Below are 24,766 nucleotides of genomic sequence, written 5' to 3'. Positions count from 1 at the left end.
GTAGGGGTGGGCCAAAGGAAAATGGAAGTAGACAGCAGTGTCTGATGGTTCTGGATGTCCCATCCAGAGATATGTTTCGGTCTGTCGTGCTCTGCGTGTAGGTCCCCAGAATGACCCGAAAGCAGCACAAGAGTTCATCCTGAGGATGTACCAGGAGCAGAACCCGGATCGCGAGAAGACCATCTACTCCCACTTCACCTGTGCCACAGACACGGAGAACATCCGCTTCGTCTTCGCCGCCGTGAAGGACACCATCCTGAGAATCAACCTGAAGGAGTTCAATCTAGTCTAACCAACTCTGAGCCTTAGCTCAGTTCACCACTAAAGCCTTAACCTCTTCCTCCCCAACACCCCGGGGGGCGAGACTCCACAAGCCGAATCTGGACGGTACGTTTGCGAGAGGCCTGGTAGCAATCCGTCTGACCGAGCTTCCGCTTCCCTGTGGCCTTGTTCTGGGTGTGAACAGGCTTTTCCCTTTCTGCCTTTCCTCACTGTATTAGACTAGATAGACAAGCGCACTTCCGATGGCGAGAAGGGAGTCAGCAAGACATTTAGGGTATTTATGAACGGCGCAGGAATAAATCCCGTAGTCCCTGACAAACGGTACGCGTAAAGAACCGGCGTGGTAATTGAACAAAGAGAATACGCAACTCAACCCAGGTGGCTCTTGACTGAGCGTGAAATGACACAAGTGTTTACATTTGTATCCATCTGAATGTACAAAAACTGATTTTATGGAGAAAACGCGTTTGATGATGTGCCTTATCGTGAGTTGGATTCGCATTAACCCAATTAGTCATTTGTAGAGTTTTGTCTGTTATTTATACTATACATATAATTTAAATGATAATGCAGATTTTTAAGTTATTTCTTAAATCTTTTGCTAAATTACACCTTTTTCTGTTATCCAAGCTAAGCTGAATTCAAAGTTTTAATGGATGTTGAAAATGTCTTTCTATTTAAACTGAACGATAGATCTGGATTTAACAAATAAAAACTTGTTCTCTCACACTAGTGTCTTCACTCTGCTGTAAACAAATAAAGTTTCTTAAAACAGTAAACAAATGTTTGAGTGCACAAAATCAAAACAGTTCATCAAAATACATTTATTCTTTTTGCATACTCAGTTAAAAATCACAGGAAACCAATGAAAATGTGATTAAGAAGGGAATTCTGCATTACCCGCCAGAATAGGTCAATACGTTATTATTGCATATCTCTGAGCTTCATCATTTAAGTTTCGTGGTTAAAGGTAGAGTCTAGACACAGAAGAAAGCTGACAATGACCACCAGTAGCTACCAAAGCCACCTAAAATTGACTGTACAATCGTGTTGAGCAGCTGTAAACAGTGTCATTTATTATCAATGACGGCCAAACCCCAAAAGAAACACTTTCATGCAAAAGCCACAAGTACAAGGATATTTATCTTCGTTCTCTCGCAGTGCATGACAAACAGAAACATTTTTAAACTTTGCAGGTGAAGGGAAGTTAGTGTTACTCGTCATCTAGGTTCCCATCAAACAGCTAAATACTTACACATTGGTCGTGTTCGCAAATGCGATCTTAATGACTTGGTACGGGGCACATTTTGAAGGAATAAACCAGTTTCTAACAGAGGGATGAATCTGTGAGGATGAATCTTTGAACCTTAGCAGGAAGGAATGTGACAGCGCATGGAAATCCTTTAGGAGTTGGGGAAACATTTTTCTTTTGTACAGTGACTGGATAAAACTTGCAGCTTGCGATGAGCACAGATGCTGGACTAGCAGGTAAAATGTAAAACAGATAAGCTCGATAAAGTCTTTTCTAAACTTATATAACAAACACTTCCTTTCATCTTTTCATCGTATGGCTCTCTTAACAAAATAAATCAGACAATGTGCTTACAGAAAATGGAGAGATTTGGAGTTACACAAAAGACATTCAAGTCAGTGGCTGTGAGGAAAAAAAAATCAAGGCAAAATATGTAAACAAAATTACACACAAACATGTCCAACAGTCACTATAACAAATGGTACAAATTCAGTTGTTGTTTGTTTGAGTGACCAGCTCACAGGACATTAAATGTTCAGTGTTCTGTTGGTTGCATATAATTAAAGGCACACATTAAAGGGGGTGTGGAGAGGTTGTGTTTTCTTAAGGCGGCTGTCCACATAAGGGGCGCTATTTTGGCAGATTTTTCCTAGCGTCTTGAAGCCTGGCCAGAACCCACTGTGGAAAACAATAAAATGTTAGTGTAGGATTAAGGCTCCCAAATCACTGGCCGATCATGTGAAGACCATGAGCTTAAATGGACTGTGAAGGCTCAGATTCTCCACCCTGAAGCCCAACACGCACGCACACCATCTCCGTAGCACGCCCCATACGACACCCCCGGTACCACACGGCGTGTACACCGCCTTGGCTGGACCAGCAGGGGACAGGTGGTCTTGTAAATACTGTTTACGGTTTGTGAACACCAGCAGCAGTGTTGGCATACCTTGGCTATTTCTGGAGTCTTGAAGTTGATGATCTTCCCAAACTCTTTGGCGTGAAACACAGACTTAACTCTTTCCTGTGAAGAAAAAAAACCAAAACAAAAAAAACAATAAAAATTCACCACTTATTCTAGAAGTTTGTTTCCTTGACTCGGCTTCCTCAGTTTCATTTAAATGGTTCTTACAGGTCCCTTTCCTTGCCCTAACCTGTGTTTGGGCCACGCAGCCGCTAGCCTTCCCCGTGTTGATGTGACTGGACACGGAGGTTGGGTTAGGGCCTTGGAGGCAGAGCGGACTGTGGGAGGGGCTTACGTACCTTCGCCTCGATGCGTAGGCGGCGTTCCTCCACGATCATGGGGTCTTTGGTGAATTCATCGAACAGATACTGCCACTCGCAGGTCAACTGACCGAAAGTGCCCTTGGTAACAAAAAATATCCCCCTGCACGAGCAGCGGGGTGGTGACTTAGCAGTGGTGATTCAACTCTGACTCGTGGCAGTGAAGATGCATTGAGCTTAACTGGTTACACTGTGCTTATATGCTCTTGGATGAGTTGATTGGAACTCAGAGTGGCAGTTATCCATATACTGATCTGATTGGCTAACAATACGGAACTGAGTGGCAGAGATATCCAGGAGTCAACGTCCACACAAATCCCTCGCAAGCAAACAGAAGAGCCATATACCTTTTGGTGATCATCAGGAAATCCGACTCGTTGATCTTGGCATGAGCAAAGTACCTGTACTTTGCAAATCTGCCATTTTCAATTTTCTAAAATGTAAGAGAGAAACTGGTTAAACATAAACAACAGAACAGAAAATGGTCACTTAACAAGATGTTGGTGTAATGGTGATGGCATGAAGAACAACACTATGATCCTGCACAACCGAGCAGCTATTTCCTGCCTGAAGGTTTTAGGTGAGAGGAAGCCATCTCTAAGATCAGTATAAAAAGGTCAGACACCCCCCCCACACACACGCATACATATGCACTGCTCTTTAAATTCAAGAACACAAAGACATGGAAAACAGCACAGGCGGGTGGAAATGGCAATGATGAGACATGCATTTTCAAATGGTTTTATTTGGAAAAACGAGAACAAATGTGAAATAATATGAAGAAACAGATTGGCACAGAACAAAAAAAAAAAAAAAATCAAACTAAGAATGCAACAAAAGTGATATCAGCAGAAATCAAACATCCACTGTGGTAACGGGTCCACACGTAGGCTGTCTGTATCATATCTGCCCTGTCATCTAAACAGGGTGAACGTGCCGTGTCGTATTTCCAGCTGGCTGGCTCGGTCAGTTATGGTGCCTGTGTCATTATCTAACAAGCACAGTGCTACAGTCACAAGTCCCCTGACAAATTCAGACTCAGGATGGTCGGCCTGAGCAACTGGTCTAGCTGTGCTTATTCTCGTCCTCGTCACTGTCAAAGCTACCCCACCCGGCGACGGGCACTCTTTTCTGCAAATACGACAGGAGAGAGGAGAAAAATGAGAGTCAGAGGACGCTGCTACGCTTACACATTCGCAGCACCCCGAGCCCTTGCATGTTAACATCTGCATCTGGCCTTTAAGCCACTACTTAATAAATACGGCACCAAATCTACTAGCAATACCACAATGGATGGAAATGACTAGCACCAGTGTTAGTCATCACACATTAAAGGTCATTTGGAATTTGCTGCTTACAGCACTACAGAATCAAATGCTTTGTTAAATGTGTAATGGCAAACTGGCATTTTGTTTTACTACATCTTAATCATTTTAAATCCTGTCAAATTAACCAGCAAACAAATGCATTTGTGGTTCCAAAAATAATTCTGAATAATTCTATTCTATTTGCCAGTTCAAACAAAACCTCTAAAGGATACGTCACTTACAACAACCTTACACGTTACTTTAGTATAATTTTGTACAATCTTCGTTCATTCTTTCATTCTGAAATATGAAAATCTATTAAAGAATATTTTAGTTAGTACTGTGATTTTCACCAACCCAAGTAAAAATACTGTGTACGTCTCAAACACCTCACCTGAACATGCTGACCACATTAGTGGTCTACAAAATGACCTCAGCATGTTCCAGCCCTCACTGGGCTCTGTGTGGATATTAATGATGTTCGGACTGAGGATGTTTTCAACATCACTCTCTGACACAATCGAGATCACAAAATGATTTGCATTTTTAAAATTTGGAAACCATAATTACCATGAAGATACTTCCCTGCACGTCAAAGTGATAAAGACACAATAAATACTTCTTTTGCTGAGATTCTGAAGGCACCCTGTAGGTGCGCCAGTCGGTTTGTCTGGGGTTAGACGTGAAGGCGTCACCTGTAGCATCTGACTGCCGATCCCCTCTCTTTCCCTGTACGGCCTGATGACGCCGTCCTCGTGGATGAAGCGTGGAGGTCGCAGACTCTCCACATCCTGAGATGTTTCTGCCGCTCTGAAGGAATTGACCATAACAGTAATATGCACATTTATGTCTCACTAATTAGATGTTCTTTGTAATGATTTGAGCACCTTTAATTAAGGCTACGGAAATGTATTATAATAAATAGTAAATAAATAATTTAGCAACTGAAAAATAAGTTAAAAAACAAACAAACAAAAACAAACAAACAAAAAAAAACAGCAAGTGGGCTCATCATCCCCCCCCCACACACCACACCCCCTTCCCCCACACCTCTTGATGCCCTGGAAGGTACTGCTGGCCATGTCAATGATGCCTCCTGTTGGTCGAGCAACAGCTCCCACAATGCCTTTTCCAACGCCCTTAAAGAAACCTGCTGCTCCCTCCTTCTGGGCACCTACACGCGCGCACACACAATATTGTTGTACAGTAGAATTCGATTTCCATAGTTTTGGAATTAAATCTCTTTTTTTTATCTTAACTAACTTACCTTTAATGGGCTTTGTGACAATTCCTGTTATACCACTCACGAATCCCTGTTTCAGGAAGGGATTACAGGAGTTAGTGCGACCAGCAGCAAAACCTCTCATATTCCCTAATGTTACACTGGGTCACAACGTGTCGTAATGTTACACTGTGCAGGCCAGTGTGACATGATTGCCACATGATTACAATAATCTTACTAACAGATAAAACCCATGATAATGCTAACAGCAAGCACACACTCTCACTCACACACACACACACACTCACACACACACACCGAGACGAGTCCTTTGCCGCCACGAGTCAGGCCCTCTCGGAGGCCGCTAGGCTGTTTGTTCATGGCCTCCCTCCTCTTCTGCTGGTACTCCTCATCCATGGTGATGGCCGCCACACCTTTGGCCATGGCGCCAGTGATGCGAGACGCTGCACCTGCTAGACCGCCTGGGGGCCGGAGAGCGGAAGGGCAGAGGGATGGGCAGTGGGATGGGCAGTGGGATGGGCAGAGGGATGGGCAGAGGGATGGGCAGAGGGATGGGCAGAGGGATGGGCAGTGGGATGGGCAGTGGGATGGGCAGAGGGATGGGCAGTGGGATGGGCAGTGGGATGGGCAGAGGGATGGGCAGTGGGATGGGCAGAGGGATGGGCAGAGGGATGGGCAGAGGGATGGGCAGTGGGATGGGCAGTGGGATGGGCAGAGGGATGGGCAGTGGGATGGGCAGAGGGATGGGCAGTGGGATGGGCAGAGGGATGGGCAGAGGGATGGGCAGAGGGATGGGCAGAGGGATGGGCAGAGGGATGGGCAGAGGGATGGGCGGGGTCAAGTTACAACTACCACAGAAAAGGCTTTTATCACATGCGTGCTTGGTATGACGTTTGTGTCTAAAAAACAAAAAACAGCCTCTTACCCACTGCACCTCCAACCAGAGCCTTGACTCCCAGAGCCATGCCCTCCATAAACTCCTCTGGACCCTGAATGGCTCCCTGAGGAACAGCGACAGAAAAGAGGTCCTTACTAATGCAGCGCTGCGCTTGGCGATTTGGATCAGCTGTCGGCACGACAGGTTCCCTCATGCGTGCAGTCCCTCACCTGATAGGGCTCATAAAAGAAGGCCTCCACTCCCTCTGACAAACCACGGATGAGGCCAAATGGGTTGCCAAGTACGTCTAAACCCAGCACCAGCACGTACATCTGCTTGATAGCCTGGAAAACACACACCCACCCTCATGAGTGCCAACAACGTCTGCTAGCCACACGTACCAGGAACATGAGTGGCAGGTGGTGGACAGAAGGTCACCTGTTTGGAGTAATGACGGATGACCTCCCACTGCAGCTGCTGTGTGGTGCGGAACTGGAAGGTGAGCTCAAAGAAAGCCAACCTGGAGACGCATGCAGTACAGAGTCAAACGTTATACGCCCCACACACACACACACACACACACTGAAAGATGTGTGGACAACACAGGATAACTTCACATATTCACCAAAAGAAACATGACTCCCCACAGGATGATGACGTACAAAACCAACTCTGATTTACGCTATTCTTTCTACACAGTCAGAAAAGGTTTCTACGTTTGTTATCCCACTAGAGGGAGGCAGCAGCATCTCTAGAGGAAAGCCCGTGCGGTCAGGCTGCCTCTCACTGCGTGTCAAATCCAAGCTCCAATTTACAACTTCTAACTGACACTGTGGTTGAGTGGCCTGCTAGTGTGAGAAAGATCAGGGAAGTCACAAACTCAGCTGGCACTGCAGTGGAAGCGCTTGCCCAATACAACAACCCTCAACCCTCCAAACCCAGGCGCGACAGTATAGCCCACACTAGAGGACAAACGCTTCACAAAACGGAACTTTTTTATAATAAAATTGTTTATATAATTATGGTAGTAAATGATTCAATTACAAAATAATACATAGATTTTATGCACTTATTTTTCTTTATATTTTCTATCCTACATGTCTGCACTTTTTTTGCAAAGCTCTCAAAAAAAATTCCCATTTATTATAATTCAAATCCAGATAAACCAAACCATGAAAGTCGAGGTACACATTCACTGCACATTTGTTTAGTTTCAGATAATTAGACGGTAACTGGTAACGTTAGCCAGGGAACTGGCACACGGAAGCCTGCTGCTACGGTCCAAGGCTTCATTCAGCTTGTGTGTGATGTCAGTAGAAACACCTGCGCTACCTCTCTGAAGACAATGTGTGAAGTGCGGAGCGTGTGGAATAAGCGTGGGTACTTGAAGACGACGTCCTGCACGTCGGTGAGCGTGGCTCCAATGCTCTTCAGCAGCAGATTCAGCGACTGAACAGGAATCACCTCCGTCTCTCTCTTTGTCTTGTTCCCATCCTCTCCGCCTGAGCTCAGCGAGAAGCTCAGGTGAAGCTGTGGACGCCACACGCACAGCAAGGTCATCACCACACACACACACACACACACACACACACACACACACACACACACACGGTCATCACCACAGGCATGCACGTGGTGACACCAACACACCACACACCAAGGTCATCACCATACACACCAAGATCATTGCTACGCACACAAAGGTCATATTAAGAAACACAGCAAGGACATCACAACAAATACACCAAGGTCATCACCACACACAAAACTGTGAGCAAATTAAGTTGACTTAATTTCCTTAAAACTCCCTGACCAGAGGCAGAAATGTAATTGAAAATCGCAATGTGATCGTACAGCTGTAAATTCTATCGCCGGGCGACAGACCTTAATGGGAGAGATGTGGAAGTACTCGAAGAGGCTGATTGGGGAAGTGTCAGTGGCTGACACGTGGTTCAGTCCAGTCTTCAGATACTCGATATCCTTCCCAAACAGCTCCACCTAAGCCACACACACACACAACAAGTTCTGCAGTGAAGTAACACAGGGCATGTCATTTCCTGTAATGCTGGAAGCGCTGTGTTTGTGCTGCTACCTCCTGCTCAGAGGTGACAGTGTCGGCGTTTTCAGCAGTGAACAGATCCAGAATGGCATACAGGAAGCCGAGGTCCAGACGCAGGTCCATTTCCTGAATCAGCACCTTGAAATACCTGTACGGAGAAGGGTCATTGGCTGTGACATATGACCTGTACGGAGAACGGTCATTGGCTGTGACATATGACCTGTACGGAGAACGGTCATTGGCTGTGACATATGACCTGTACGGAGAACGGTCATTGGCTGTGACATATGACCTGTACGGAGAACGGTCATTGGCTGTGATATATGACCTGTACGGAGAATGGTCATTGGCTGTGACATATGACCTGTACGGAGAACGGTCATTGGCTGTGACATATGACCTGTACGGAGAATGGTCATTGGCTGTGACATATGACCTGTACGGAGAACGGTCATTCGCTGACGCACACGACCTGTACGGAAAATGCCACTGCCTGCATGACATATGACTGTAAGATTACGACACTATGCTGACACACCAGAACTAAAATGCACTGCAAATAAATCTGGAAGAAACAGATGGAAAGAAGACAGACACACACTTGATGGTGGAAAAAGAGATTCATACTTAATCGAGAGAAGAGAGAGACACGCACTTGATGCGGAGGATGTCTGAGTGTCCGGCAGCTCTTGTTATGATGCTGACGTCAGTGAGTGGTTTCACCTCTTTAAACGAAAGAGAATAACCATCAGCATTTATTTACCATACTCATACCAGCATTAGTGGCAGGTCATTCGTCATTACACAGGAATCAAATACACGCCCGATCTAAAGAGGGCTCTATGAGTCAAAAACACGTCTATATGAAGAGGCGGAGGGCCGTGTTTTCTCACCCGAGTCCATCCTGACAGATTTGGGAGGCTTGACCGGGTAGAACACAAAGGGGAAAATGGCACCTGGCAACTGGTTTTGGATCTGAGGACACGGGAGAAGATATTCAGCCAGGACCGGCAGCCAGGGCCTGGCTACATGGTGGTTCTGCATCGTGTGGGCGGGGCAGTCCTGGCACGTGGGCACGTACCTGGATCCTGTTGATCTGCACGCGGTAGGCTTTCTGACGGGCAGAGACGCTGTACTCCACCTTCAGCGCAGGCAGGAAGTTCCTCCGGACAGGGGCGTCATACGGCTGCAGGATGCGCATGTCCGTGCCATTAGGGGTGAAACACACCTGGGAGAGAGAGAGAGAGAGAGAGAGAGAGAGAGAGAGAGAGAGAGAGAGGGAGAGAGAGACAGCCAGAGGGACGAAGCCAGACACAAACACAGTCAAAAAAAAAAAAAAAAAAAAAAAAAAAGAGTGTCAGAGGTTCTAACAAATAAAAACTCCGGTTGATACTTTGCTCTTGTTGACATATGATGGTTGGTCTTTGTCAGAATGATACTGAATGTGAACTCCGGTCCCTAAGGATGTTTAACTCTTTGTGATGCTGTCGGACCTGGAAACCATTGTGGAGGTCTGCGATGAAGTAGTCCACCGGACTGTTCTCCATGTACTCCTGGTACTGGCGCTCCAACACTGCCGCGTCTTTCCCGCTCAGAACCTTCCAGCGCCGCTTCTTCTTTGGCTTGGACTCCCACACGACGTCAGAGCTGCATGCACACACACACACACACACACACACACACACACACACACACACACACGCCCAAAATAAAGAAACCTAATCTTTCTATGCTTTATAAAAATACACGTTTCATCCACTGTAGATTTATTTCATCTACGGTGTATTATACTGTACATACTGTCTCGTGTGTTTTATACTGTACAATATAGAAGTTTCATATTGCATAATTCATTTTGATCCGTTTTGGGCAGATATGAATGTGTGCTGACGTAAGCATGTAACATTGCCCACCTGGTGATGCCCACGTATGCCACCTCCTGGCTGGTGCTGTTGTTGACGAGCGAGACGCCCACGTCCTGCAGCGAGAGGCTGATCTCCTGCTCGGCCAGTTCCACCCGCTCGCTCTCGCATAGCCGCTTGTACACGCGCCGCTCCGTGGTGAACAGCGCCACCCGCTGGAGGCCCTCGTAAAACGACAGGACAAACAGCTTTCCCTCGTCCTTCATGTCCGTCAGCAGGTCCTACGGTGGAGGGAGGCCACGGAAGACGAATGCGTTCCATCGTTTAGGCTGAGCTTAGTTATGCTGGAGACTTTCTCTGTCAGTGTGTTCTCATTCTTTGGAAACTATGGAAACTACGGACTAATTAAACCTCATTTTCAGTGGTGTTTTAGGTACAAAATCATAACCAAACAAATTCAAAGAGTAGATAAATAAAATAATAATAAAAATTCAAAATTAAAAAACTACTCAATACTGTTCTGAACTAATTAGCTGAACTACTCACAGTACTCGCAGTACAATGTGAATTAAAACCAATAAACTGAAACCGGAATATCCAGTGTGAACACAAGGCTGAACTGAAGCTGCTCTGGTTTCATCAAAACTCCACATTCAGTTCAGAACACTATCGGCCGAGCACTGGCTCCGTCCCCCGGTGCTCACCTCCTCGTTCCTCAGTTCGCCACTGTAGCCGGAGCAGCTCCAGCGCAGCACACGGGACCCGGCTGGCTCTGCCCACGTGTAGTACATGGCCTGACCGGGGCCAAGTTCACCCTTCTCCAGCTTCTCGGAGCTGTCAGAGGGAGGGACGAGAGAGACTTCAGACCCGCGTGAAACCACCCGGCAAGTCCGGTCAAATCTGACTGACCCTGCCGTGCGTTTCTACCAGGACAGAATGCGTGTGAAACTAGATTTGGAACAAAAAACCAGAAGAAAGTAGGATTGTTTTTGTCTTCTGAAAGCGAGCGCAGCGCAAGAGTGCACGCCTGCCAGCTCAGAGCTCGGCAGTGTTGGCCTGGACAGAGCATGCGGTTCTGTGGTTGCACTACGGGGAGGGGGGGGGGGGGGCGCAGCCCAGTAGCCCGGTACATCCAGCCTCCCTCGGAAAGACCACCAAGAAGCGGAGAAAGAACAGAGGAAGCCGTCTCCGGAAAGGTAGGACTCAAATCAGGAGAAGTAAGAAACTGGAATGTTTGATCCAAAAGGTGTCGGTCTAACAAGCAGCAATAGTGAAGCACAACAAAGAGCAAACCCCCTGAAAATCAGAACCTGTTCTGGATGTTTCTGCACAGAGGAAAGTGTGTGCGCGTGCGTGCGTGTGTGTGTGTGTGTGTGTACCAGCAGGACACATTCTCATCCCACAGTGGTAAGGGGAGATCCAGAATGCCGTCTGAAAGCCAAGTGGAGCTCCCCTGCTCTTTACTACACAGACACAAGGCAGGTAACGGATAATGTTAATAGAACTGTACAGCCAACCAACAAAAGAAATGGCTCTAATCTATATTAATATTCTCAGTGAACAGTATGATGATGTTTTGTTCATGTTTTCCTTGTTCACCAAGTCAAATAAATAGTGAAAGCATAATTAATACTTAAAACAAAATACCACAAAATAACACACACACAAAAAAAAAACAGAAAATAGCAAATAAATGATATGAATGTACATAAATAAAAAAAAAAATTAAAAAAAGACTCCTTGAAATGCATATGCTACCTCTGTACTTGTGAGGCTCAAGCTAGAATCTCCAACTGACTTCCATTCATTATGCTAAGCTAAGCTACTCTGCCTGGGCTCCAGACCTCACACATGAAGTAAAAAAGCCTTCATCCAACTTTTGGTACATTATAATAGAACTCGACTGCCACGCCACTGGACCAGGCCCTTTGGAGCTCTCATCTCGTGGACCTCCATGGTCAGGGCCTCCAGCGTCTGGTCCCTGGTGTGACAGAACTCACCTCTGGTGGACCTCCAGCGTCTGGTCCCTGGTGTGACAGATTTCACCTCTGGTGGACCTCCAGCGTCTGGTCCCTGGTGTGACAGAACTCACCTCTGGTGGACCTCCAGCGTCTGGTCCCTGGTGTGACAGAACTCACCTCCGGTGGACCACCAGCGTCTGGTCCCTGGTGTGACAGAACTCACCTCCGGTGGACCACCAGCGTCTGGTCCCTGGTGTGACAGAACTCACCTCTGGTGGACCACCAGCGTCTGGTCCCTGGTGTGACAGAACTCACCTCTGGTGGACCACCAGCGTCTGGTCCCTGGTGTGACAGAACTCACCTCTGGTGGACCACCAGCGTCTGGTCCCTGGTGTGACAGAACTCACCTCTGGTGGACCACCAGCGTCTGGTCCCTGGTGTGACAGAACTCACCTCTGGTGGACCTCCAGTGTCTGGTCCCTGGTGTGATTGATGATAAGAAAGGGAGCTGCTCCGTCATGGTAGTCGGAGAACCGGATCACAGCCGAGTGCTCCGTCAGGTTCACGTCCACAATGATGCCACCCAGCTAGGAACACACACCACAGACCAAGTGCACGGATGAACGTGTGCCGTTATACGCACGCGCGCGTGTGTGTGTGTGTGTGTGGGGGGGGGGGGGGCATAGGGGTGCTCACAGTGTTGTCGAGGTGCAGGAGGAGGCAGTTCTCTGGTGTGTGGAAGTCGACAGCGTGAGCGGTCGACTGACATCCCTCCACCTTCACCACAAGTTTCTTCGAATCCCGTCCTGGCCAGAACGGAACGGCGGCCTGCAAAGAGAGTTTGGCCTTTCAGCACGTCGGGGGCGTCAGGACGAACGGGGTGGGTGCGCGGGTTCACACGGTGGCCCACCTCTCCAGGCTGGGCCTCGGTCCAGTTCTCCTGACCCTCCTCGCACACGTGGATCACGTGCTTGGTTCTGTTCACCAGCATGTAGAAGGGCAGGAATGTGACCAGCCGCGTCAGGCTGAAGCTGCTGGCGTCGATCTTCACGCCCACCTGCACGCCACCGCGACACGTCAGGACGAAACACACCTAGGGGCTCGGGCCGTGGGTTGAAGACAACGTTACAAATGACTTACCAGGTAGTCTTTAGCCCGTCCTTTGCATTTGACGTCGCCGTAGCTACCCACGGTGTCTATGGAAAAATCGTCCGACAACTCGCTGTCGGAGATCATCAAGCGGACCTGCAGAGCAAAAGCGTGCAAACACGTCTGATCTGAAGAGGGCGCTATGAGTCAAAGCACGTCTGATCAAAAGAAAGCGCTATGAGACATAAAGCATCGGACCTAAAGAGGGCGCTATGACTCAAAACATGTCTGATCCAAAGAGGGCACTGTGAGTCAAACACGTCTGATCTAAAGAGGGCGCTGTGAGTCAAATACGTCTGATCTAAAGAGGGCGCTATGAGTCAAACACGTCTGATCTAAAGAGGGCGCTGTGAGTCAAACACGTCTGATCTAAAGAGGGCGCTATGAGTCAAACACCCCTGATCTAAAGAGGGCGCTATGAGTCAAACACCCCTGATCTAAAGAGGGCGCCATGAGTCAAACACCCCTGATCTAAAGAGGGCGCCATGAGTCAAACACCCCTGATCAGAAGAGGGCGCTATGAGTCAAAACACGTCTGATCAGAAGAGGGCACTGAGTCAAAAAACACATCTGATCTAAAGGCGGCGTTATGTGTCAAACATGTCTGATCTAAAGAAGGCGCTATGAGTCAAAAACACATCTGATCCGATCCGCCCCCTCTGCATACTGCGCGGGCCCTGCAAACCTTATTGTTCTGCAGGAAGTTGCGAGGTTTGAACGAGAAGAGGAGGGGCATGTCGTAGTCCTTGGGGTGTTTGCGGTGGATGTCGTCGGCCTTGTACTGCAGCAGCCTGCCCGTCTTGTTCACCATCCAATAAGGAGAGTGGACAGCCACCACCGCTTGGCCCGCCTCCTTCTTCACGTGGACGGCGATGTCGAGCGCCGCCTGTGAGATGTCCCCGTCCAGCTCCTCGTTGGCGCGGAGTGAGCTGAAGGTGATGAAGCCAATTTCCTCGTGGTCGCTGCGGAGGCGGTACTGCGCCTCCCAGTCCTGCTGCAGGTAGCCGAGGAGTTTCAGCTCCAGGCTGGCGTGGTCCATGACGGCCGTGTGCAGATGGCATGAGTGGCCCTCCTCCAGCACAGCCGGCGCGGGGCTCCCGCTAGCCTGCCGCGCCGGAGACGCGCGCACCGTAATGTAATAACACAGAACAACCGATTTTATGACAACCGAACAGTGCATCGGCGAGTTAGAATATAAAAGCTAAAACATTAGCATTCGTTAGCGCGCTGGCCTTGGCAACGCGGTCTGTGCCCTGTACCAGTAATCTGTAGGTGATGGGGTACGGCAGAAGGTTCCGAAGCAGCACAGTGGGCCACAGGTGGAGGACAAACGGCTTGTCGATGTTCTCCTGGGTGCTGTGGGACAGCATGGCATCCAGGACGGGGACCATGCTGATCTTGAACACGCGTGTGTCATCATCATCATCATCATCATCTCCACAGTGGCGGCAAGTGCTCTCCAGGCAGTCGCCAGGCCTCTGACTGACCTCATCGTAGCTGAAACCCTCCGAGCGACCGTACTGGTCGTTGCCCTCGGTTACGGGCTGTAAGCTGAGCTCTGCCCTGGGGAGGGGGGGGGTGTGCAGAGATCAGTACATGAAGCCAGCGTATCATTCCTTCAGGTGTTCTGCATCATTACAGACTAAAGAAATATTTATTTACAAATATCAGGTGACAAGGTATCAATCTGGGTTTGTTTTGGTCAACAGAAAAGCGACATGCACCACACAGTGGGGATATTGATACCAGGGGATATTCCTGATATATTCAGGAATTTACAAGACATTAGGCATTAGGAGTTCATGAGGAGAAAGGAGGGTCCTAACATCATGTAAATCAGCAGCGTGCTTCTGCATCAGAGAAACAGGCCGGGGTCAGCTGTGGTGAGTGTGTGTGACTGCACTGGTTATCTGTGGTCACTGACCTGTAGGAGCCCAGAGGGACACAGAACTCCTCTGTGGGCAGAGACACACCCAGGCACGAGGAGCCCTCAAGTACCCGGAACGGCACCGAGAAGTGATTAACGATCTGGAATCGGCAGAAGATCAGGAAATCCTGACTTAGAACCGAGCGTGGACCCGGATTTGCTTAAATAAGAGAACTCGCGTCCGCAGCCTGTACTCGACGGGCTAAAAACAGGCTAAGCATGCACTGAACACGTGTCTGGAGGCGAGACAGAGCAATGACCTGGAAAGGCGAGCGGATCTTGACGAACTTGCTGCCCTCGTTGGAGTAGATCTGGCACACAAAGAAGCGGGTGACACCTGACCCCCGGTGCACGACACTGTACACGCCCCGGCCCACTTTGATCAGGGGGATGATGTCGGCTGTCGTGTGGCCCACCGGAGCTGCAACCGTCCGGACAGCACTTTCAGACAACTCGCAATCGAACCCGGTCCTTAGTGCCCACCTTCCGTCGAGCATAAGCAATCAGATTGGAGCAGGTGGGCTGACCAATCAGAACACACTGGGCTCACTGGGAATGGGGGCTTAAATACACAGGAGCTCTAACAGAACATTTTCAGAGGGTGAACAGAGATGAGAAAAATAATGTGTGTTTGATACACTGTAGCATGTAAATATATTCTAGTAGACCCCAAAAATAAAGTTATAAGCATTAGGCTGCCAAGGTCCTCTTTAATCTCACAGAGCTTTATTCTGACTAACACAGTCTATTAAGATACAGTAGATTATTAGTGTGCTTTGGCTAAATTTCCTGTGGCCAGGAGTGAATGTTTCTCGTGTCTGGACTGCGCGTGAACGGGTCGGCTCACTCGGTTGGATGTAGTTCTCACTGCTGAGGCTGGTCATGGCGGCAAACTGGCTGGCGTCAGCGGCCGTGAGCGTATAGTCCATGTTCAAGCTCTCGCCGTCCTGGAGCTCCACCGTGCGGCCCACGGACTCCCTCCCGATGGGCCTAAACACCTCGCTGTGCAGTACGGCCACGGCCAGACCCAGCCGGTTCTTCACCACGATCGGGGCCTGGTCACGCTGGAAGCACTCCGCCGTCTGCTTGGCAGCCTCGGCGAATGCCTGGGAGCGAAAGGGTCAACCAATCAGAAGGCTCTGCCGACAACCAATCAGAAGACTCCACCACTAGCCTTAATGGAACGCTTCACCAAAAGATGTCAGTATTGTTAACAAGCATTAACAGAGAACTAACTTGGATTGGGGATAACATGATTAACGTCCATTTCAGTAGTCTCTAGTCTAGTCTTGGACTAAACTGTAACTTTAGTGGAGATTCACAAGTAGAAGGCATTTTTGGTTTAGGTTTAAGAACGGTCTTGGTCTAGAACATGGGCTCCTGGACTGGATTCATTATTTCAGGATGAACTGATGTCCAGAGGACGGATGGGGCATTGGTCAAGACAAAAGCAGCTCTCTCACCGTTCCCAGGTTACTGAGCATGTGCAGACCGCACTTGGACAGCATGATGTTGAGCTGGTCTTTGCTAGTAATGCTAATGACTGTTTTGTAATCCGGCACTATGTAGTCCACCTCATCGGACGTCCCTGAACCCTTCACCGGTTTTTTCTTCATCTGTGACGGAAGAGAGAGAAAGAAAAAAAGTGCATTTGCAGTCATGGCGTGCGTCTGTGTTGTTTTTTGAGACTGAGTACATTCTCCTGTACTAAGACCTTCAGGTCCAGGGTCCAGGGTCTGAACACATCTTTGGTCTCATCTTCGAGGGGCTCTAAAAGAGGCTCCCACACTCCCATCATCTCGTTGTAATAATTGACCTGCAACACACCCACAACAGGCTCCATCAAAACTCCAAAATTCCTAGAGAACTGATGACAAAGACGAGTCCTAACGTATTCACGAATAACGCCCCCTAACCCCACACCCCCGCCCAACCCCCATTAACTCCTCAGTCAGCTGCCGGTCATATCAAAACCCTGGAGTGCACTTGGACCTCGAGTTCCAGATTCCTGCTTTAAGGGATCTGCAGCGGCTCGGAGAGAGGGTGCAGAAGAGAGCACGCACCTCCATGTCCAGGTGGCAGTGCAGGTTGATGAGGGTGCTCCAGTTCTTCACGTCGCCATGGAAGGATGACTTGGCCAGGAGCATGGGCACGGTGCGGTGGCCCACGCCCGCCTCCAGGGTCAGGCAGATGGAGGCGACGCGCAGCTGCAGGGATTCACCCTGCGGCACCAGGGGCACCAGGGACCTGACATCCTCTTCGCTCTCCTCCTCCAGGAACCAGAGCTTGAGGTCACGCCAGTCCCGCCGCTCCCAGAGGTCGGGGGGCACGGGGCTCTCCAGCTCCTCGGGCGTCTCGGCGGTGGGGGTCAGCGCAGACTGAATGGTGATGACCGTGTTTATGATGATGGGGGAAACCTAGGAGGAAGAACGCCGAGGAAAATCACCATATTTACTTATCACAGCCGGGTCAGTTTAAAGGGTCCAGTTTAACCACCGTAAGTACGAGCGATAAAGAGAACAGTTTTTCACCCTGACCCTTTGAAAAACTGTACCATTCACTGTCAGTGTTTCTGAGCAGGCAAACGTAGCGGACGTACCTTGAGGGTGAGAGAGTTGATGGAGAGCTCTATGGCCTGCGGCTGGCCGGCCAGCTGCTTGCTGGTGAAGAACACCTGGCACGGCTGCAGGACAGTGGTAAAGTTGCTCTCGGCCTGCGCGCGCATGAAGGGGCACGCCACCACCTTGAGCTCGGTGACGGCCGCCGTCATCAGCTGCCCGCTTGGGTCGCTCTTCATGACCAGCTCGCACTGTGTCGTCATGACGAGGGCCGGTGCGTCGGCGCGCGTCAGGTCGGCCACGAACACGATCTCGGGATTCCTCACCACCACGTTCATCTCCGTCTTCACTGCCACGGGCTGAACGGGAGCTGAGAGGAGATTTTTACACATCACAGTGCCTTCTCTACACGTCCTTTGGATAAAACCACTTTGGGATTATAACCTGTGTCTGTGGTGGCAGGATTAAAGCCACTATAAGCAGGAGTTTGGGATTATAACCTGCAGGGTCTTTGGTGACAGAGGCTTGCTTGCTGCCCTTGGCTGGGCTAGAGAAGCCCTGCGCCAGGGCTTTGAGAAAGATGTCGGCCACGGTGAGCAGGAACTCCATGCTGGCGCACAGGTAGAGGTCCTGCACTACCGTCTCCAGGGTGGTGCCGTCCCGGCCCTGCCTGTAGCTCACATCCACCATGACACTCTGCTCTGAGCCTCTCTTCATGGCCATCATCCTGAGATACTCACACACACACACACACAGACAAATTATTTACACAAACACATGTGTGCTGTACGTTTGTGAAATAAAAGATGATCCGCCAATGGTAATCATTCACATTTATATATGGTGTTATTAATACTGATATTTAAGGGGAAGCATTTAAAAAAATGGAACATGATAATATGTTCTGTGGGTCAGTCTACAGTAATACAATAACCTTATGAAGGTGCCCGTGGGTGTGTTAACACACCTGGAAGTGATCATTTTGACCCTCTTCCTTTTGTCGTCTAGCAGGCACTCGGTGAGTCTGATGGAGGCCTTCATAGAGCTGTCTGAGAACATGTCTACAGCCGCGGTGATGGTGCCCAGGGTGAACTCCGCCAGCTTTAGCTGCTCATCGCGCGAGTCCAGCATCTGGATGGACATGGACGCGCGCGCGCGCACACACACACACACACACACCGTACTGAGCCTGTTCATTGTATATCCAGCCACACCCACCCTCACTCTAAGGAACATCACTGTCACTGCTCCAGGTGTATTACCTCACTTCCACTCGGGCTGTACAGGACCAGGGTCATGGAGTCGAACTTGAAGAGGACTGTTAGCTTGCTCTTCAGCCTGGTCACCTTCTGGCCCTCCACCACGGCTGCGGTTACCACTGTGGTGCCTGAGGAAGCCACGGGGTCCACAGAACCTTACATCTGTCAGGCTGATCACATGTGCACTGTACACCACTCAAAATCCAGACCCAGAAAACACCTACATACTCCAGAGACCAGTCATAAAGTATATATATGGTTCTAGGTAAATGAGTGCATGTGCATGAGTGTAAGTGTGCACGTGTGTGTGTGTGTGTGTGTGTGTGTGTACCTCCAGATCCCTGCGAGTCTTTGATAGACACACTCTCTGCTTTATCAGAGCCTTTTGGAGTAGGAACAGCATCTGATGTCTCAGACAGGTTTTCACTCAGAGTCCCCAATACCACAGTCAAGTCCTCCTGACTCAGAATCAGCTATAGGACACACACACACACACACACACACACACACACACACACACACACACACACGTTTTTTTTATATATATATAAAAAACAACCAACACACTGCACACTAAAACATATCAAATACATCCCCACACACCCACAGGCCCCTTACACTCATGGGTTTGAGGTATCCGGTGATCTGGATGTCTGGGATGCTGTGGTACCAGGAGGCAGCCAGATTGCGCTTGATTGACAGCTCCATGTTCACTGGCCTCAGTATCTGGATCTCACTCTGGAACTGTCCGTCTTTAAACGTGGTTCTGTACACACAAACGTCAGAACCCTCACCTTCTCAGCTCAAGCTTCACGACCATGGGAAAAAACGTTAAAATATCACATTTTAACGCCAGCACGTTAAATAAAGCAAAAGAGATCACAGTCTGGTGTTCCCACCGATACATCTTCAGATCGCTCAGCGCCACGCCCATGATGTCCAGGATGGGTGGGATCTTCGCGTGAGCTTCAGATGGGACGATTTCGAAGCGGTTCTTCACCGTCACCAAGCCCAGGTCGGCCACAATGACGTTGGTGGACACAGAGGACTGTGGCAGGAAGACGACGGGCGCTTTGATGTCCACGTCCAGGGCGATGCGCGTGCTCTTCTCCGCCAGCTCCAGCACGCCTGTCGCAGCTTTCTCTGCTGCTTGTACCGTCACCTCGGCCAGCGCGTCTTTGGCCTCCTGGAAGTTATTGATGAATGCCTGCAGAGCACAGGGGAGAAGGAGAGAGAGAGAGAGAGAGAGAGAGAGAGAGAGAGAGAGAGAGAGAGAGAGAGAGAGAGAGAGAGGGAGGGAGAGAGAGAAAGGGGGAGAGAGAGGGAGAGAGAGAGAGAGAGAGAGAGGGGGACGGGGGAGAGAGAGAGAGAGAGAGAGAGAGAGAGAGAGAAAGGGGGAGAGAGGAAGAGAGAGAGAGAGAGAGAGAGAGAGAGAGAGCGCAAAAGATATGCAAGAGAGTTTCTTCACAGGTGGCTCTATTCTACAATACTGCCAATCATATCCGTCTTGATGAGACCTGTGTGCTGCGTTTCGATTGGCTCTGCCAACAAACGGACAGCTCTGTGGCGGACCGACCACTCACCAGGACAGAGGAGATGAACTTGTTGAGGAAGATCACTTGAATGCAGCCGACGGTCAGCCGGACACGCGTGTCCACGACCCGCATGTCCGTGTAGGCCTCGCCCTCTGTGGCGTCCACGTAGCTCACCATGCAGAAGTCGAACACCTCCTTACCTGCTATAGACACTGCCTGCACCATCCAGGCACTGAAGTCAGACATAGCCATGTACCCAAAACCCTTGAAAAACTTAATCAATTGTAAAAGAAAGGAAACACGCAGGCCCTCTAAAACGTCTTGACTCTAAATATAAGCTGTCAGTGACGACACACAGCTGTGTCACGGTATCATTATGCGACGGTTTGAATGCATCTTGGCTCCTTTTCCTAGGAAGTTGAACTGGTCTTTAGCAGTTGCTATGGTAACCAGTGAACGAGATTAGGGACCCTGGACAGTGCGAATGGCCCAGATGCTGAAGACTGAACTCCACCCATAGTTTGAAGATTTCTCTTTTTCATTTACGTGTCGCGTCGTGAATACCGCTGTGTGTCGTAACTGGGAGTTGTGGCGGTTGTGTCAGACCCGGCTGTAGAGTCCTTACACAGTTCTAGAGATTCTGGATCCCACTGAAGTCTCTACCTTTTTGTACAGAGCCTCTTGGTCACAGTCTAGAATGATGATGTTCTTCAGGTTAGCTGAGATCTCCACAGACTTCTTTTTCATCTGCACTTCAGACACCAGACCTAGAGAGAGACAAACCCTTTTTACTCTAGAGTCGTGTGTGTGTGTGTGTGAGAGAGTGAGAGAGAGAGAGAGACCTTCTATACTGATCTCAGAGATCCTGGCTTTCTCTCCTCTTATGAAGACCTTCAGACAGGAAAGATCTGCTCTGATGTGCAGATTCACAATGTCCTCAAACTTTGACTTCTTAGTAACTGCACAGACAGAACAAGGAGACATCAAATAAAAGGAAATAGATACACCGTTCAGCAGCGGGGCAGATGCACCGTTCAGCAGCCGGGCAGATGCACCGAGGCAGATACACCATTCAACAGCGGGGCAGATCCACCAGGGCAGATGCACCATTCAGCAGCGGGGCAGATCCACCAGGGCAGATCCACCATTCAGCAGCGGGGCAGATCCACCAGGGCAGATCCACCATTCAGCAGCGGGGCAGATCCACCAGGGCAGATCCACCATTCAGCAGCGGGGCAGATGGGACACATACAGCGTTGATATTCAACCCAGGTTTCAATTGGTGTTGCTATGCAAGCGAAAAAGAGGCTCTCTGTGAGGGACACAGTGGCCTCCACCAAATAAACAGTGATGTCCACTCCATAGGATACAGGAAAATGATGTTAGCGGAACGCTGTGGAGTCCCTGGGACCGTCAACATGCCACGGAAGCCCTGCTGATCCGGATAATAGTGAACGCTGCCGCGCCGCACGAACGAAGGGCACCACTACCGGGTCTCTTGGCGACAGCGGACGACTCCTTCTTTTCTTCCTCGGAGGCGTCTCTGTCTCCCCCGCCCTCGTCCTCGTCCTCCTGCGGCGCGGAGGACGGCGTGCCCGGTGCTGGCTTCGTGGGTGCAGGCAGGAGGCTGCTCAGGAAGTTCATGGAGTTGAGGAGGGCTTCCGTGTGCAGGTGAACGTCCAACGAGGAGAAATTCACCTGCAGCAGGACATACAGGTCAGTCAGCACAGAACAAAACACACAAATCAGTAACACATTTAAACTTAAAATTCATGAATAATAGAAGTGTTACAGTTGAAATGCAGTGTAATGGCTTTTCTATGAGTATGTGAACACATAAAAATGAATTTGTTCTCTAGGCTACTTTTGAAGCACTCCAGTCAGATTGGGTCCTGAGCCAATCACTACTCTGGCTCACGTTCCTAAACAAAAATGGCAGCTTCTCATTGGTGCTTTGGCGAACCTCAAGGAAAAAATGGAAGCCTCTCATTGGTGCTTGAGCCAACCTTCAGAAAAAAATGGAAGCCTCTCATTGGTGCTTGAGCCAACCTTCAGAAAAAAATGGAAGCCTCTCATTGGTGCTTGGACCTACCTTAACAAGCTGCTCTGTGTTTTTGTACACGGAACTGAAATCTGGCGCGTTCTTGTCCGCCTGGAGAAGAAGAAAATCCAAGATCAATAACACGCAAACTTCATGGGCATCTTCGGGCCCTCCAGGTCCACAACAACACTTCAAACACTCACTCTGATGTACTCCAAGGAGAGCAGATCGTCTTCTGTGTTGTCTAGCGTGGTGATGAGGTGAACCTTCTCATCCTCGCCGTCTATACGGACATACGCATGCACAAACACACACATTCACACACAAACGCAAGATGGTGTCTAAACAACGATCGCAATATATGATGGCTGCCAGTGCTTGTCGGGGTTGAGACAGGGCCACAGTCATACTTTGTGTGTGTGTTGGGGAATGGTGTGAGTAGGTGTGTCCTCCGTACCCATGTACTGTGAGCACTCCAGGCAGATCTCCCGCAGAAAGGTGTATGAGGTCATGTCAAAGGTGCGCAGGCTGAGCTGGGTGCCCAGACCCTCGATCTGAAGCAGCAGCACAGACTCCTCCCACTCGGCGGCCAGGTGACACAGCTGGATGGACAGCTGGCGCAGGACGGAAATGGGAGAAATCAGCACGGACGCCCGTTACCACCCGACTGGTCCTGCACTCGTCACTAGGCTTATTTCCACTGGAATGAAGCGCTAACTCAAACTGAAGTCGTTTCAGAGGTGGAAGCCTTTTGTCACGGAAAAGGCGGTAAACAAGACAAGCCTCATTATATCTGTAGTTCCACTCCTTCCTTTCAGGTTTCACCACTGCTTTTCTGCTTTGTCATCTTTTTTAGCCCTGTTGGGGCTCACGGTGATCAGGTTTGGTCTTTGCCCACCTTGCTAATCTCGAAGCTCATGAAGAACTCGGTCATGTTCTTCTTGGGATCCTGTTTTATCGCAGATCTTCTCTTTACGGAGGCACGCTGTTCCAGAGACCCAGAGCTGGCCTCGAAGAATGGGAGATCCTCGAGAGGAGAGCTGGGGGCGTCGTAGAAGAGCTCCTCCTCTGAGCCTGACGCCAGCACACACACACACACACACACACACACACACACGCGCGCACGCACACACGCACACACGCGCACACAAACACACACGCACACACGCGCACGCGCGCACACACGCGCACACGCACAAATCCGTTCAGCTAAACGTATGCAGCATGTGTGATTTTTAATATTAATATTAATATTATTTCAATATTAGCAGCTGACTCATACATTTTGTGCAAGTGTGCGTCTAACCTGAGTCGAATATCACTGAGGAGCGCAGGTCAGCCAAGGCAGGCTTTCTCGGAGTGAGCTGGGGAGTGTCTCTCTGTTTCACACTCTGTTTGTGAACACGTAGAACAGAGCATGTTTTAACACCAACACGAACAACTGTCTGTATTCTTTACATTCATTTAGAGCGCCAAACGAAAGAACTGCATAGGCATGTGACCTGGGAATACAAACACACACACACACATGCACACACACCTACACACACGCATGCACACACACACACACACACAGTAAGAATCAAGAACAAAACACTGTGACTTAACTAAACGTGTGTCTAAACCACGCATGCGTACACACACCTAAATAAACACACATACACAGACGTGAGAATGCTCACACACACACACCCATTTATAATGAAAGAATAGTGTGACTCAACTAAAGGTGTGTCTCAAGCACAAACACACACACAGACAGACCTGAGAATACTCACACCCACGCACACTCACACCCATTCATAGAGTAAGAATCAAGAAGAAACACTGTGACTAGATGTGTCTAAAGAGCGCACACACACACACACGCACACCTTGGGCGTAACCTGCTGTGCTGTGGTCCGAGGCGTGGGGCGACTCTCAGGAAGTGGAATGCTCTCAATCAGCTGGAGAACACCACGGACTTTGTCATCAGAGATGCGCAGAGACAGCAGAGGAAGCTCACCGGACATCTTAAACCTCAGAAGAAGAGCAGCTCAGCACCACGTTACCACACACCGCGCATCAGCACCACGTTACCACACACGCGCGCATCAGCACGTTACCACACACGCGCGCATCAGCACCACGTTAACACACTGGTCCACACACACGCGCACGCACACACACACAC

The 24,766-nt window shown here is 49.4% G+C and overlaps 2 protein-coding genes across 4 annotated transcripts in view; one reads left to right on the top strand and one right to left on the bottom strand.

Annotated features, from left to right (window-relative positions):
- The window catches only part of gna14a (guanine nucleotide binding protein (G protein), alpha 14a), a 10,718-nt gene extending 9,699 nt beyond the window's left edge, over positions 1–1,019 (top strand). For both annotated transcript variants that reach the window (XM_027027249.3, XM_081703508.1), the window contains one exon: positions 102–1,019. In XM_027027249.3, coding sequence (XP_026883050.2) covers positions 102–292 — 191 coding nt within the window. In that variant the 3' untranslated portion in view covers positions 293–1,019. The remainder of the gene's footprint in view (positions 1–101) is intronic.
- Positions 1,020–1,091: 72 nt separating this feature from the next.
- Positions 1,092–24,766, bottom strand: part of vps13a (vacuolar protein sorting 13 homolog A) — a 31,469-nt gene continuing 7,794 nt past the window's right edge. The window contains exons 23-72 of one of the 2 annotated variants that reach the window (XM_035536427.2): positions 24,468–24,612; positions 23,900–23,984; positions 23,492–23,667; positions 23,051–23,207; positions 22,797–22,876; positions 22,645–22,704; positions 22,043–22,250; positions 21,395–21,511; positions 21,216–21,319; positions 20,601–20,768; positions 19,917–20,224; positions 19,636–19,783; positions 19,349–19,490; positions 19,021–19,145; positions 18,726–18,889; positions 18,259–18,485; positions 17,800–18,128; positions 17,264–17,617; positions 16,915–17,016; positions 16,664–16,816; positions 16,048–16,306; positions 15,461–15,621; positions 15,198–15,301; positions 14,533–14,836; positions 13,959–14,378; positions 13,265–13,369; positions 13,035–13,181; positions 12,821–12,952; positions 12,578–12,711; positions 11,543–11,626; positions 10,868–10,997; positions 10,215–10,444; positions 9,795–9,948; positions 9,383–9,529; positions 9,195–9,276; positions 8,957–9,026; positions 8,335–8,449; positions 8,127–8,240; positions 7,627–7,772; positions 6,681–6,762; positions 6,473–6,586; positions 6,291–6,366; positions 5,663–5,826; positions 5,390–5,435; positions 5,173–5,296; positions 4,818–4,932; positions 3,163–3,248; positions 2,795–2,918; positions 2,481–2,555; positions 1,092–2,212 (exon numbers count right to left, since the gene is read on the bottom strand). In XM_035536427.2, the coding sequence (XP_035392320.1) occupies positions 2,165–2,212; positions 2,481–2,555; positions 2,795–2,918; positions 3,163–3,248; positions 4,818–4,932; positions 5,173–5,296; positions 5,390–5,435; positions 5,663–5,826; positions 6,291–6,366; positions 6,473–6,586; positions 6,681–6,762; positions 7,627–7,772; positions 8,127–8,240; positions 8,335–8,449; positions 8,957–9,026; positions 9,195–9,276; positions 9,383–9,529; positions 9,795–9,948; positions 10,215–10,444; positions 10,868–10,997; positions 11,543–11,626; positions 12,578–12,711; positions 12,821–12,952; positions 13,035–13,181; positions 13,265–13,369; positions 13,959–14,378; positions 14,533–14,836; positions 15,198–15,301; positions 15,461–15,621; positions 16,048–16,306; positions 16,664–16,816; positions 16,915–17,016; positions 17,264–17,617; positions 17,800–18,128; positions 18,259–18,485; positions 18,726–18,889; positions 19,021–19,145; positions 19,349–19,490; positions 19,636–19,783; positions 19,917–20,224; positions 20,601–20,768; positions 21,216–21,319; positions 21,395–21,511; positions 22,043–22,250; positions 22,645–22,704; positions 22,797–22,876; positions 23,051–23,207; positions 23,492–23,667; positions 23,900–23,984; positions 24,468–24,612 (7,444 nt within the window). In that variant the 3' untranslated portion in view covers positions 1,092–2,164. The remainder of the gene's footprint in view (positions 2,213–2,480; positions 2,556–2,794; positions 2,919–3,162; positions 3,249–4,817; positions 4,933–5,172; positions 5,297–5,389; positions 5,436–5,662; positions 5,827–6,290; positions 6,367–6,472; positions 6,587–6,680; positions 6,763–7,626; positions 7,773–8,126; positions 8,241–8,334; positions 8,450–8,956; positions 9,027–9,194; positions 9,277–9,382; positions 9,530–9,794; positions 9,949–10,214; positions 10,445–10,867; positions 10,998–11,542; positions 11,627–12,577; positions 12,712–12,820; positions 12,953–13,034; positions 13,182–13,264; positions 13,370–13,958; positions 14,379–14,532; positions 14,837–15,197; positions 15,302–15,460; positions 15,622–16,047; positions 16,307–16,663; positions 16,817–16,914; positions 17,017–17,263; positions 17,618–17,799; positions 18,129–18,258; positions 18,486–18,725; positions 18,890–19,020; positions 19,146–19,348; positions 19,491–19,635; positions 19,784–19,916; positions 20,225–20,600; positions 20,769–21,215; positions 21,320–21,394; positions 21,512–22,042; positions 22,251–22,644; positions 22,705–22,796; positions 22,877–23,050; positions 23,208–23,491; positions 23,668–23,899; positions 23,985–24,467; positions 24,613–24,766) is intronic. The other variant, XM_035536428.2, reaches the window with a different exon arrangement.

Source organism: Electrophorus electricus, chromosome 20, assembly GCF_041902795.1.
Source record: "Electrophorus electricus isolate QZ-2024a chromosome 20, ASM4190279v1, whole genome shotgun sequence".
Lineage (NCBI taxonomy): Eukaryota > Metazoa > Chordata > Actinopteri > Gymnotiformes > Gymnotidae > Electrophorus > Electrophorus electricus.
The sequence above is the reverse complement of the archived record's forward strand: the minus strand, read 5'-3'. Positions and strand labels throughout refer to the sequence as shown.